Source organism: Haliotis rufescens, unplaced genomic scaffold (assembly GCF_023055435.1).
Source record: "Haliotis rufescens isolate VD_foot unplaced genomic scaffold, xgHalRufe1.0.p SCAF_14, whole genome shotgun sequence".
Taxonomy (NCBI): Eukaryota; Metazoa; Mollusca; class Gastropoda; order Lepetellida; family Haliotidae; genus Haliotis; species Haliotis rufescens.
The window spans coordinates 26,983,612-26,999,082 of NW_025963824.1; the positions used below are offsets into that span (position 1 = coordinate 26,983,612).

At 39.1% G+C, this 15,471-nt stretch overlaps 2 protein-coding genes across 2 annotated transcripts in view; both read right to left on the reverse strand.

Moving 5' to 3' along the window:
• LOC125379157 overlaps positions 1-13,918 on the reverse strand; it is a 49,911-nt gene extending 35,993 nt beyond the window's left edge. Inside the window, exon 1 of the mRNA XM_048395218.1 lies at positions 12,775-13,918. Coding sequence (XP_048251175.1) covers positions 12,775-13,818 — 1,044 coding nt within the window. The 5' untranslated portion in view covers positions 13,819-13,918. The remainder of the gene's footprint in view (positions 1-12,774) is intronic.
• The window catches only part of LOC124131190, a 118,879-nt gene continuing 117,326 nt past the window's right edge, over positions 13,919-15,471 (reverse strand). Inside the window, exons 11-12 of the mRNA XM_048395454.1 lie at positions 14,729-14,764; positions 13,919-13,968 (exon numbers count right to left, since the gene is read on the reverse strand). Of these exons, the coding sequence (XP_048251411.1) occupies positions 13,919-13,968; positions 14,729-14,764 (86 nt within the window). The remainder of the gene's footprint in view (positions 13,969-14,728; positions 14,765-15,471) is intronic.

The window sequence follows — 15,471 nt, forward strand, 5'->3', positions numbered from 1 at the left end:
TCCAGAATGAGTTTTAGTGTTTCGTGTTTTGTCTCTATTACGGTTATTCATATACAACAAAGGCATAAGGTGCATCGTTCACTTTGTGTGACTGCATTGGAGCATTACCATTCTTAGAGTGAGGGCCAAACTTTGAACGTCGGCGCTTGCGACAACCACATTCATATAATTTTTATATCACTATTTACCTCAAAGTACGTAGACCTTGATCTATACACAATTATATTTAGTACGCGTGACTTCATGTTTACATTGACAGCCATGCAACAACCATCTGTATCGCGGACAATATGGTTCCTCAAAAGGAGAGGTGACATGAGCTTATGTATGCTCAACAGGAATAATTTTTGTAGTGTTTGTACATAAAATGTACTCAAATAATATCCTCATTAGATAAGAAAAGTCTGTTGAGAACTGCCCCAGTTCCGTCAAAACGACAGCGCGTCGTAATACATTTACACCATGTACAAGACATGAAAATGGCCGGCACAATAAACGTGAGGGGGGAAATGTTCGAAGACTTTAAGGACCCTGTAGCTATTACAAGTGTCAGTCATCACTGATCAATTTCCCGATCACAGAGAGGTTATTATAAAGATATGTCAAATAGATGCGAATGTACAGTCTTCTATTGCTGTATTTATTCTATTTTTTTATGTATTCATGCTAGGGATTTCCCAGGCGTTTACCTGGGAATGGGGAAGTAGTCCGTCAGTGTTCACTTCATTTCAAGAACACGGTCTCGTGAAAACACGTATGAACGTCAAATTGTGTCCTTTATACACTTATGTGACCTACCTATCGTCCAATGGAAAAGCAGTATATCATTTAAACTTCAAATTACAAAATTACTGATGCATATACGAGGGAATGAGGAGCGTTTAATGCCAAATGTTTCTAGCAGTGTACAGCATGTCAGCTATATATGGGAGAAAAGTGTAAAGTGATGCGGTTCTCAGTTGCTTGCCACTTTAGGGAGACAGCAAATTGTAGCCTCGCAGTGGCTGATATGGTGAACAAAGTAATGTGCTGATACAATGACATGTATGGCACTAGTTCAGAGTCTCCTGTGTTGTTAACAAGTTGTCCAAGGTACAATGACAATTTCAAGAAAATATGTTGCACGATCCCAATGACGTTTCGATTGATGTCTTGTGAAAGACGATGGAAAAAAGAGTTAGGTATGAAGTATTTATTAAAGATATGGTCTTGGTATAAGCACATATACTGATGGAAACAAATAAGGGAACACAAAACAAAATAACAGAAGAAAGCGTTCCTTTCACACTCAAAATCTACAGGAAGACACACAGAGAAATAGAAGTATCAGAAGTGTTGCAGCAATGCAAAACAATCTTATTTTGTCTTCGTTATACACCAGGCAAGAGGTTTCATGTTCCACAGTTATATTTACATTGAAATGGCTACTCAGTTCATGATATTATTCTAACTGATAATAACACATGTACCCAAACAAATTACTGGTGAGGTTATAAATATAACTATTGATTCTACAATTATACCAGGATACAAATCGGATCACTCTACAATAACATTGACTTTTTCAAATACACTAAGCAAAGAAAGAGGTAGGGGCTACTGGAAGTTAAAAAGATCTTTACTGTTTAACAATGAATATATCCAAATAGTGAAAGATACACTAGAAAAACAAAACTAGAATATTCAAAAGTAAATATTCCAAAGATGAAGCCAGAAAAACTGAAGATCTAAACTTAAAACAAAAATTCAGTGATACTCTTTTTTAGAAACATTTTTGATGAGTGAATCAAAGCTGTCAGACATGTCTAATTATAAAGTACTTTTGGAAAAATTAAAAGAAGAAGAATCAAGGGAACAATTGGTACGAGGAAGGAGAAAAACTATGAACATATTTTTTTCACCTTGAAAACAGGAACTATACCAGTACACTGATTAACAGTATTATAAGGGGAGTTGATGGACAATTCATCTTAACTGAACAAAGAAATTTTTATGAGAAATGTGCTCTTCAAGTGGAGAAATAACTTATTAATCCAAAACTTTATTACACAAACTTAACACACCAAAACGAAATCACAGTTTGATTATTTAGAAGACATGATTAACATGAATGAAATAACGAAGGCCGTAAAATCTATGAAAAATAACGAAAGCCCAGTTATTTGTGCATTCCCTGTTGAGTTTTTCAAATTCTTCTGGAAACGTCTTGGAATGTGGGTATACAGATATATTACAGAAACATTTTGAAATAACACTTTAAGTCTAACAATGAATAGAGGTGTCATTACCTGTATACCCAAAAGGCACAAAAGATAACCAACTACTCAAAAACTGGCGACCAATTTCTCTCTTAAATTCATTGTATAAAATTTTGAGTACATGTATAGCAAACAGAATTAAAACAACACTTAATACTCTTATACACGAAAACCAAATTTGCTTTATCCCTGGAAGATGTATTAGCGAAAACATACGACTACTGTATGATATTTTGTGTGAAACAAAATTACAAAATAAGCCTGGTTTACTATTACTTATAAACTTTGAAAAAAGCTTTTGATACTGTTTCAAAACAATTTACCATGTTGACACTGGAAAAGACTGGCTTTGGACCTAATATAAGAAAATGGATATACATACTTATAAATAATGCTTCATCTTGCATCATCCAAAATGGACACCTATCTACATTCTTCTCCATATCTATTCCTGCTTGTTGCAAGAAACGTTGGGAATAATGATTCGTGATAATAATGCAATAAAAGGTATCAAACTGAATAATGTGGAACATAAACTTGGATAATATGCTTATGATACTGCAATATTTCTAGATTGGACTGATGAAAGTTTAAGTACAGTGATTGACACCCTAAATGATTTTTATAAAATGTCAGGATTAAAAATTAACATTGATAAAATATAACCAATATGGATAGGCTCAATGACAGGTCGTGACATCAAATTATGTCAGGATCTGAAACTAGTGGGGACTTTGTGATATTGGGAATAAAGCTTAATTCGAACTTAAATAAGCTGTGCTTAATCAATACAAAGAAGAGAATTGAAATTATCAATCAACTTTTAGGGAATTGGAGGAAAATAAATTTAACATTGATAGGTAAAATCACTGTTGTCAAAACCTTGGACCTGTCAAACTTAGTTCATATATTATCCTCTCTTCCAAACACTCCAAGTGAATATATTGATGAACTAAACAAAATATTTTAGATTCATCTGGAATGATAAAAGGGACAAAATGAAAAGAACAACTTTAATTAGAACTGAGAATGATAGAGGTAAGGTCTTTTATAATTTCTCTAAAACTGTCAGTTCTCAAAAAACATCTCCAAAACAAAAACTGTAATACCCTAGCATCTTCCCACTCAAAAACATAATCCTTCTTGGGGTCAATATTAAAAAATGTATGCACTTAGCTAACCCTTACTGGAGAAATGTTTTGGCTGCCTGGGGAACACTGTACAGAGGACACAAAGCTAACTCCACAAACATTGAAGAACATACTATATGAACCTCTTTGGTGTAACCATCAGTTTAAAAAACCCGATTTCATTATAAGAAATTGGTTTTTAAAGGGAATTTACACTATTAAAGATCTCTGTAATGAAGATGATATAATGCCCTTCAATGGACTCAAAAAAAATACCAAATTAAAGGCCATTTATTGACTATTACCAAGTTATATTAAACATACCACAATCCCGGAAAGATACTATTTGAAATAATCACATTATCTTATATAATCAACATTTTAATACAACTTTGATGGACTTACTTGTAGCGCCTAAAGGCTCCAGATATTTTTTTATGATAAGACTACAGCAAATCTCCCAACAGTCTGTGAAAAATGGGATACCATTCTCGACTTAGATATATGATGGAAGGATGTTTTTATCAGATACAGAAAATGTACAAAAGATGTAAAATTACTGGATTTTCAATATAAATTTATTTATCGCATCATCTATACAAAGAAAGAATTGTTTAAAAAGAAAATTCTCGATGATGATCTGTGCTCATTTTGTGAAACTGATACTGAATTCTTACTTCATGTATATCGGGATTAATTATATTGTAAGCATGTTAAAGAGTTTTGGGCGAAAGTTGAATTTTTCTGAATGCAAAATGTTCAAAAAATTTACATTTACAAAATGCTCTGTTTTACTCTAACATCTGTTTAATTACATCATACTGGCATGCAAAAAATACATACATGTATAAAGTATTAAGAAAAAAAAGATTTCACTTGAAAGGTTTCTGAAGACTTTTATTGATATAAATTTGGAAAAATTTGGCAAATGAGTTTTCTGGCATTTTTTTTACATGAACAATTTCCACAAATGTACTGTAAGGATTCAGCTTCACACTTAGTTTATAAACATGACAAATGTAGCCTGCCCATTTCACCATTTGTAAACATTGTTGGACACCTGTAGCCAACTTAAATTTGCTATCTTCTGTATAGGTATGTAACCTCCACCTAATAAGTATTCCACATCAACTGTGGCATCAATATAGATAATGACATAGTCAGTAAATAGATTCCTAAAGCCAGTTAAGAATCGCTAACAGCCATGCAGCCAACGATACATCCTAGCGATCATAGTTTTATATGAAACGAGTCTGAACAACAAAACAATTTAACCAACATGACCCTACAGGAATAATGATAGAACACAAAACTTCCCCAAATAATCAACATTGATGGAATTGTACAAATCATAGTGGTGAAGTGACTTTTAAAAATGTTCTGACCCGTGCCTCTAGGCCACAACATAAAACCAGCTATTTATATTCCATACATCACATATTATATACTATTTTCAGTCAGTCAATAAAGCAAACAAAATATCTCATAGATCGAATATTACATATTTCCCCCAATCACAATGTGAAATATGTATTGGACAAGCATTCACTTTTCAGAAGGTTAAACCTTTCAGTTGTTAAATTTGAGAGTGAATATGTTGGGTATGACCAACCCAGTTAATTTAAATAAAAGCAAACCCTTTCTATAATCGTAGATTAAAGTGACTAAACCATTTCTATTATCCTACGTAATCTCTGCTAAAGTCATTGTACGATTTCGGCTATATCGTAAGGAATGTGTTTATGAATCACTAGTGAATAGTGACGATACCAGGCGCTTCCGAAAAGGTGAGCCCATCTTGTCCCACTGTTGGCACCTGTCACAAACACGTGCAAAGACAAGGTAAAATGTAGACACCAAAGGCTCGGGCCGCTGGAATGTTGCTCGACATGATGTCGGTTTGCTGATTAACACCCGACTCAACACTATTCCAGCTCGATGACAGTGGCATGTAAATAATCTAGTCTTGTGAGCAACGATCAACGTCGTCGGGTACGTTGGCACGCCATCATCCAAGTCACTGAGCCTGACCACCCGATCCATTAAGTCGCCTCTTACGACAAGCATAGGTTGCTAGGGCTGCTAGGGTTGCTAGGGAATTCTGACTCGGGATCCCTCACATTACCATAAACCTAATTTCCTTACATGGTTTTGACGAATACCATATGAATTTAGACACTAATTTAAAACAAATGAACACACCAATTCGATCAGAATAAAAAGATCAACCTCGGAGATGTGTTCGAGTTGTTAAACAAACAGCACCAACCACACCGAATGAGATGGTACAGTGTTGTCTAAATATGCTTATTTCTCCTCAAACATTGAACAAGCATTCTATCATGCTCATACTCACTTCTGTTGCTGGAATAAGTACATAAATGTCACTCTGTGTGTTTCCTATCCATACCCTCAGTAATGAGAGCTTAAAAGGGAACAAACTGAACCAATAGGTACTGGTACGTCCCATCCTCGAAAGATCATTATGACAAAATATTGCGGGAATTGTTTTACTTTAAACGGGAAATCCTTTTTTCCAAGGGTCGCTGATATATTAACGAAATAAATACATTTTGTATTGTTTGAGCCAGACTGTACTTTCGGACGTGAGGGAGAAAAAAATGAAGAGAAACGAACATAAAATCCAGAAGGCCTTGATGTAACTTCACAGAATTAGTAAGGCCAGCATTAGTTCGTTTGTAGCCTTTGTGCAGTTGTCCCACATGTAGCAACAATAATCCAATATCGCATGATGCGCATGACGACATGGGCACGTATACGTCCAAAGCTATCTGACCATAATCTGCAAATGTCGGAAGTCGTAACAGTTTCGGTTTATGTGTACGCTTGCCTTTTAAATGTTAGTATGTACTGTGTATATAAATATAACTGCTTGTCTTGAAAATTTAACACTTTTTTTACAGTCCGAAACAAACATTTCAATGTTGCATCCTTGCAATAAACCTTTCAAACAACATTATGCTGGCCCATTTGCTCTTGTTGGCATTAAGTGACACAGAGAGAGTGAATTACTGTCTTGCCATTTGCTGAGGACTTATTTGACCCTCAGCTTCGTGTACCTAATCTCACTAAGCCTTCCCTTGTCACACGTGTCCATATAAACACACGAATGAATCACTAGTTGGGTTAAACATATTTTGATCATTACCTACCCACCACTAGGGATTTAATCATTATTGTTGACAACAAGAACGTGTTGATGGATTGAGTTCTTACTGCAGCTACATCAGCAGCAGATACAAATGGACCGTTCATGTGTTCTACTCTCATCACCTTCCGTCATTTTCACTGCATAACGATGGATCATCACTTGGGCAGTACTATCATCTCCACCAGACAGACGGTGAAGTGCTGTTACGCCCTCCCCGCCAGCCTTGTTGACATCCGCTCCGTTTTGTAACAACAGTTTGATAGCACCTTTCATTGAATTTATCCCTAACACACAGACAGTGAAGTGCTGTAAAGCCCTCCTCGTCAGCCTTGTTGACATCAGCACCGTTTCGTAACAACAGTTTCATAGCGCTTTCATTGACATCATCACTAGCACACAGACAGTGAAGTGCTGTAACGCCCTCCACCTCAGCCTTGTTGACATCAGCGCCGTTTTGTAACAACAGTTTGATAGCGCTTTCATTGACATTATCCCTAGCACACAGACAGTGAAGTGCTGTCACGCCCTCCACCTCATCCTTGTTGACATCAGCACCGTTTTGTAAAAACAATTTGATAGCGCTTTCATTGACATTATCCCTAGCACACAGACAGTGAAGTGCTGTCACGCCATCCACCTCAGGCTTGTTGACATCAGCACCGTTTTGTAACAACAGTTTGATAGCGCTTTCATTGACATTATCCCTAGCACACAGATAGTGAAGTGCTATAACGCCCTCCACCTCAGCCTTGTTGACATCAGCTCCGTTTTGTAACAACAATTTGATAGCGCTTTCATTGACATTATCCCTAACACAGAGACGGTGAAGTGCTTTCTTGCCCTCCACGCCAGCCTAGTTGACATCAGCACCGTTTTGTCACAACAGTTTGATAGTGCTTTCATTGACATTATTACTAACACACATACAGTGAAGTGCTGTAAAGCCCTTCTTCACGCTAGCCTTGTTGACATCAGCTCCGTTTTGTAACAACAGTTTGATAGCGCTTTCATTGACATCATATCCATCACACAGATAGTGAAGTGCTGTCATGCCCTCCACGCCAGCCTTGTTGACATCAGCTCCGTTTTGTAACAACAGTTTGATAGCGCTTTCATTGACATTATCTTTAACACACAGACGATGAAGTGCTGTAAAGCCCTTCTTCACGCAAGGCTTGTTGACATCAGCACCGTTTTGTAAAAACAGTTTGATAGCGCTTTCATTGACATTATCCCTAGCACACAGATAGTGAAGTGCTGTCACGCCATCCACCTCAGCCTTGTTGACATCAGCACCGTTTTGTAACAACAGTTTGATAGCGCTTTCATTGATATTATCCCTAGCACACAGATAGTGAAGTGCTGTCATGCCCCCAACCTCAGCCTTTTTGACATCAGCACCGTTTTGTAACAACAGTTTGATAGCGCTTCATTGACATTATCCCTAACACACAGACGGCGAAATGCTGTTTTTCCCTCCTCGTCAGCCTTGTTGACATCAGCACCGTTTTCTAACAACAGTTTGAAAGCTCTTTCATTGACATTATCTCCATCACACAGATAGTGAAGTGCTGTCATGTCCTCCACGCCAGCCTTGTTGACATCAGCACCGTTTTGTAACAACAATTTGATAGCGCTTTCATTGACATCATCTCCATCACACAGATAGTGAAGTGCTGTCATGTCCTCCACGCCAGCCTTGTTGACATCAGCACCGTTTTGTAACAACAGTTTGATACCGCTTTCATTGACATTATCTCTAACACAGAGACGGTGAAGTGCTGTAAAGCCCTTCTTCACGCCAGGCTTGTTGACATCACCTCCGTTTTGTAACAACAGTTTGATGGCGCTTTCATTGACATTATCCCTAGTACACAGACGGCGAAGTGCTGTTTGCCCTCCACGTCAACCTTGTTGACATCAGCACCGTTTTGTAACAACAATTTGATAGCGCTTTCATTGATATGATCCCTAACACAGAGACGGTGAAGTGCTCTCTTGCCCTCCACGCCAGCCTTGTTGACATCAGCACCATTTTGTAACAACAGTTTGATAGCGCTTTCATTGACATCATCTCCATCACACAGATAGTGAAGTGCTGTCATGCCCTCCACGCCAGCCTTGTTCACATCAGCACCGTTTTGTAACAACAGTTTGATAGCGCTTTTATTGACATTAACTCTAACACACATACAGTGAAGTGCTGTAAAGCCCTTCTTCACGCTAGGCATGTTGACATCAGCTCCGTTTTGTAACAACAGTTTGATAGCGCTTTCATTGACATTATCTCCAACACACAGACGGTGAAGTGCTGTCTTGCCCTCCTCGTCAGCCTTGTTGACATCAGCTCCGTTTTGTAACAACAGTTTGATAGCGCTTTCATTGACATTTTCCCTAACACACAGACAGAGAAACGCTGTCACGCCCTCCACCTCAGCCTTGTTGACATCAGCACCGTTTTGTAACAACAGTTTGATAGCGCTTTCCTTGACATTTCCCTAGCACACAGATAGTGAAGTGCTGTCACGCCCCCCACCTCAGCCCTATTGACATCAGCACCGTTTTGTAACAACAGTTTGACAGCGCTTTCAATGACATTATCCCTAGCACACAGACGTTAAAGTGCTGTCTTGCCCTCCTCGTCAGCCTTGTTGACATCAGCTCCGTTTTGTAACAACAGTTTGACAGCACTTTCATTGACATCATCACTAGCACACAGACAGTGAAGTGCTGTCACGCCCTCCACCTCAGCCTTGTTGACATCAGCACCGTTTTGTAACAACAGTTTGATAGCGCTTTCATTGACATTATCCCTAGCACACAGATAGTGAAGTGCTGTAAAGCCCTTCTCGTCAGCCTTGTTGACATCAGCTCCGTTTTGTAACAACAGTTTGATAGCGCTTTCATTGACATCATCACTAGCACACAGACGGTGAAGTGTTGTCTTGCCCTCCTCGTCAGCCTTGTTGACATCAGCTCCGTTTTGTAACAACAGTTTGATAGCGCTTTCATTGACATTATCCCTAGCACACAGATAGTGAAGTGCTGTCACGCCCTCCACCTCAGCCTTGTTGACATCAGCACCGTTTTGTAACAACAGTTTGATAGCGCTTTCATTGACATTACTCCTAACACAGAGACGGTGAAGTGCTGTTTTGCCCTCCACGCCTGCCTTGTTGACATCAGCTCCGTTTTGTAACAACAGTTTGATAGCGCTTTCATTGACATTATCCCTAACACACAGACAGTGAAGTGCTGTAAAGCCCTTCTTCTCGCTAGCCTTGTTGACATCAGCTCCGTTTTGTAACAACAGTTTGATAGCGCTTTCATTGACATCATCTCCATCACACAGATAGTGAAGTGCTGTCATGTCCTCCACGCCAGCCTTGTTGACATCAGCTACGTTTTGTAACAACAGTTTGATAGCGCTTTCATTGACATTATCCCTAACACACCGACGGTGAAGTGCTGTTAAGCCCTTCTTCACGCTAGCCTTGTTGACATCCGCTCCGTTTTGTAACAACAGTTTGATAGCGCTCTCATTGACATTATCCCTAACACACAGACAGTGAAGTGCTGTCACGCCATCCACCGCAGCCTTGTTGACATAAGCACCGTTTTGTAACAACAATTTCATAGCGCTTTCATTGACATTATCCCTAGCACACAGATAGTGAAGTGCTGTCACGCCCCCCACCTCAGCCCTGTTGACATCAGCACCGTTTTGTAACAACAGTTTGATAGCGCTTTCATTGACATAATCCCTAGCACACAAACGGTGAAGTGCTGTCTTGCCCTCCTCGTCAGCCTTGTTGACATCAGCACCGTTTTGTAACAACAGTTTGATAGCGCTTTCATTGACATCATCACTAGCACACAGGCAGTGAAGTGCTGTCACGCCCTCCACCTCAGCTTTGTTGACATCAGCACCGTTTTGTAGCAACAGTTTGATAGAGCTTTCATAGACATTATCCCTAGCACACAGACAGTGAAGTGCTGTCACCCCCTCCACCTCAGGCTTGTTGACATCAGCACCGTTTTGTAACAACAGTTTGACAGCGCTTTCATTGACATTATCCCTAACACACAGACGGTGAAGTGCTGTCTTGCCCTCCTCGTCAGCCTTGTTGACATCAGCTCCGTTTTGTAACAACAGTTTGACAGCGCTTTCATTGACATTATCCCTAAAACACAGATAGTGAAGTGCTGTCTCGCCCTCCTCGTCAGCCTTGTTGACATCAGCTCCATTTTGTAACAACAGTTTGATAGCTCTTTCATTGACATTTTCCCTAACACACAGACGGTGAAGTGCTGTCACGCCCTCCACCTCAGCCTTGTTGACATCAGCTCCGTTTTGTAACAACAATTTGATAGCGCTTTCATTGACATTATCCCTAGCACACAGACGGTGAAGTGCTGTAAAGCCCTCCTCGTCAGCCTTGTTGACATCAGCACCGTTTTGTAACAACAGTTTGATAGCGCTTTCATTGACATTATCCCTAGCACACAGATAGTGAAGTGCTGTCACGCCCTCCACCTCAGCCTTGTTGACATCAGCACCGTTTTGTAACAACAGTTTGACAGTGCTTTCATTGACATCATCTCTAGCACACAGACAGGAAAGTGACGTCACGCCATCCTCGTCAGCCTTGTTGACATCAGCATCATGTTTGATCAGTAGGGCCACATTACTGAAGTTAACATCTCCTTCTCCACACAAGACATGAAGTGCTGACTTGCCATCCACACCCACTATGTTGACATCAGCGCCATGTTTAATCATCAGGTCAAAGACAGATGTATCTGCATCCTTACGTGCACACAAATAGTGAAGAGCTGTATATCCCATCCCGTCAGCCCAATTCAGATCAATATTGTTCTTGATCATCAGTTCCACAGTTGCAACATCGACAGTACTCGCAGTACAGAGACAGTGGAGAGCTGTTCCGCCATCCCCGCTCACCTTGTTGACATCCGCGCCATGTTTGAGCATCAGATTTAGAGCACTTGCATCGACACCTTCGCCTTCACAGAAATTATGGAAAGCAGTTTTCCCCCGCCTATTACGCTTGTTGACATCTGCGCCATACTCCAGAAGAACTTGTATAGCTGTCGTCTTTTTACATCTTGACACAACATGCAACATGGTGTCTCCATTGTTGTCTTCGTTGTCAAGTGCCACCAGTTTACCATTCTGAGAAAAAAAAAATCGTAACAAGAATTCTTAGACATTTTGTTATATGGCAGTGAAATTTAGGGTTAAAAAGTATTGCAATTGTATTGCATTGTTTCTGCTGAGATTCAGTAGAAGGTCATATTATTGTGTTTTGAGAACATTAGTTGTCAGGAATGTAGTACTATTTAATGTAAGCAGTGGCCATATTTAGATGCTTTTGTTGTCAAGTGTAATGTGTTATCTTCTGTCATGTTCTAGTACCGTTAGACTAATCAAGGATGTTATAGAATGTTGTCGAAGGTTGTAAGATTATATTAGGGGACAAGTGCGTACCTCTCTCATCTCACATTTTATGTCACATAAAGCTTTTATGTGAAGATAATTGTTTTCAACCTCGATATCCAGCCTAGGCTTATAGTACCATAAAATTTTGTACTGCCATTGTATCTGCTGTGCAGTAATTTGTATTGATTTGTTAACCTAGTTGATATCACAATGAAATTGTTAAAGATACCGATTATGCCATTTCTTTGTTGATTGTTTATTTCACACTGACTTCATTAGCGTACAAATTTCTGGGTTGAATTATTGTATCAGTTTGAGAATCGGCATGCTGCATTCATGTATTGTACATGCTATTGCATGGTGTCACAAACAAACCCAAACTTTGTCCTTAGCCTGAATCATTTCTGATAATTACATCTAATGACTGCAACCATGCTCATGAAAGTCAGCTGTCAAAATATGTGAATATCAGTTAGATGTTTTAATCAAGTTAATTAAATACAGCATCTAGATCGTGAAAGACAAGTGTGTTTTCTTTACAACATTAATTATTCCACATATTGTTTTTCTTGCAAGATGAGGAAAGTGTGAAAGGTATTTGGGAGTGAGTGAGTTTGGGTTTTGATAGGGACTCTGTTCAAGCAGTATGCATTTGAACGCAATGGACACAAAGGGTCATGTGAAGCCTTTACATAACACATTGTCTTTTCCAAGATGTTATTTCTATATTTCATGACATTGTTTCTTACTTACCTCCAAGTTCAGATTATTGGTCCTGATCAAAGATGAAAAGAAAATCCTACAAAAATCTTCCTTTTGAAAGAAATTGTGTTCAAGGACAGAAAACCATCTGTAGGCCACAGGCTGGGTAAATCTTTTACAAAGTGTTGTAATATTCATCCTGCTTGGAGCAACACTGATGACATTCCGCGAAATGCATTGGGTCTCCATAAATTTCATGCTCTGCATTATGTAAGAGAAGCTGAAATGTTTGATTGCAAATACTACGTCTAATTGTCCGATGCAATGTGCTACACTTTCATAGATTGAGGAATGCGAGAACGTTATCATGCCATTGTTGTCTGACAGGTAGCTTCCAAACAAAGGTGATGACACTGACTCTAGACGGTTCCTTTCTTCGTCATCGTCTATTTCATTCAGGTCAAGCTTTCCATCCTTTTTCATCAGCATCTTAAACACTTCCTTTGTTTCCTCATTGTCCAGATGTGTTTTGGTTACGTTATCAAGACACTCAAGAGGACAGGAAAAGAATTGTTCAATGTCCACTTGTTTTTCTTTAGCTTTTAATTCTGTAAACATTTGACAACAATGTGGAAATCCATGTGGTGTCTTAGTACGAACTACCTGTTTCTTACTGCTCTCTGGTATGTCAACAATACCTGCAAGTGTCAGGTGATACTGGAGAATTTCCATGCGCTCTGTTTCAGGAAGTGAAGCAAGAGATGTTAGAGCTTCCTTGCCTACAATATCAGGTGTATGTTTGTCAAAACTGCCACATGCTTCATTAAGGACGTAAGCCCTGTGGACAAAAATAATGGTCAGAGTGCTTGCGAATTCAGACTTGTTAGTTTGTCTGATATTTTCAAGGGCGTCAAAGATGACAGGTTTCCATTTGATGAAAGCTAGTTTGTCCAAGGCAAAGGCACCTATGACATCATTCAACATGACAACAAATTTGACTCTTTGGTTGGTATTTTCTGTCAGGATGTAATACTGATCAGGCTCCTTCACGTGAAACACCTCCCTGCCTTGCTTCGTCATCTCATCCAACACCATGTAGGCTGTCGTTGTCTTCCCATCACCAGCATTACCAGTGATTGTGATCCAGTGCTGTCCTGATTCAATCTTCTTCACAATGTCGTCAACAAATGAAATCTTAAACTCTTAAAGCCTCTGTCCATCTCTTGATCTCTTTTTTTGTCCGTTCTATTTAAAAGATAATTTGGACCAATATCAGTATGTACAGTTGACAACCGTTAAATGGAATAACTATCGATATAGCAATCTGGACACATTGATACTTTTATTCTGTCCCAACTGCCTCCTTCTTTTTGTAATATCGTTTTTGATCTGGACAACTAAAATTGTTTCAAGACAAGACTGCATAAGTAGAATATTTCTCAGTTCCCTGAGTCATTTTATAATTGCAAATTGACTGCTGAACAAGAAAGGACCTGGTTATCTAAACACTCAGATGGTGGATGGCAGCTTACAGTAACGAATCAGCTTGTCAAAATGCATGTACCTCACTGACATGATATGTTAACTTTATATTACGTTTGTTATGTTCAAATGCAGGTAGTCAGCTTGTTACAAGTAAGGAAAAACGTTTAAGAAATCTTCGGTTTGCAACACATTAGAGGGCAGATTTAAAGTCTCAGCACAAACTTTTCTACTGGAGATGACTCAGCATAGACAAATGCTACTGAGTTTATGATGGAACTCGGGGATTGGTCTACCAGCAGAAACGTCGACTCAGTTCAAGTAAATATATGACGTCCACATAAAATAGATAAATTAAGTACTCATACTGACAGAAATTGACATGCAATGCCTTTAATATATTACACTTTTATCCTTTGCTCATCATCAGCAGGTTATAGTGGTCATTCCAGAATTCCTATGTATTGTATGTCTGAGTACAGCCATGGCAATCAGTGAGACATGGTTATGTAACGTTGTCTACCTCTCATGTGATGTACTCTCGGGTCTCTCGGGGTTTCTGTAGAAAAAACAAACCAAAACCAATTGAACATTCAACTACTTTGGAGGGTTTCTATCATGTAAATCTTCCGGAACTTAAGATTATGTTGGATAAATGATGTTTTCAATAGGTTTTACAGCATAGCTGTATGTGTCAGACATTTGCCTTGAGCACCAGTTTTGTGAAAACCTTCAATAACAGACCACAGCGAATTTAGGGATGTCATGTTAGCTTGTAAGGCGATGATCATGTCTGAATACATTTGAGTGACGACTGGTGTCAGACTTCTGATGACAATGTGAAAATATGTTACATTCCGATTCATCCTTTAAACAAACTGAGGTAGAGATGATCATTCTTGGGTAGATAATGACAGGAGTCCTATTTACATATTCATGCGTGAGTGAATTGGATTTGAGGCATATTTCAACAGTATTTAAATCATATCGCGATGTGATTACTTAATGTAGGAAGAAAATCAGAAGTGATGCCGGTCTGGGCATGGCTATGGCGGTGAGAGACGAGGAATAATAATCAGTGCGCACCTGGGGTTCGAATCTACGACCTTAGGTTCAGGCAACGTATTGAAGATGAAAACCACAGCAAATTGCAGCGACTTAGACGACCGAGTCATCCATGAACACCACATGGTTTCTATGAATTGAGTGCAGTGGCTAACAACCATTACATCACAATCCTTTGTGTGAACCAAAGGAATGTGACAG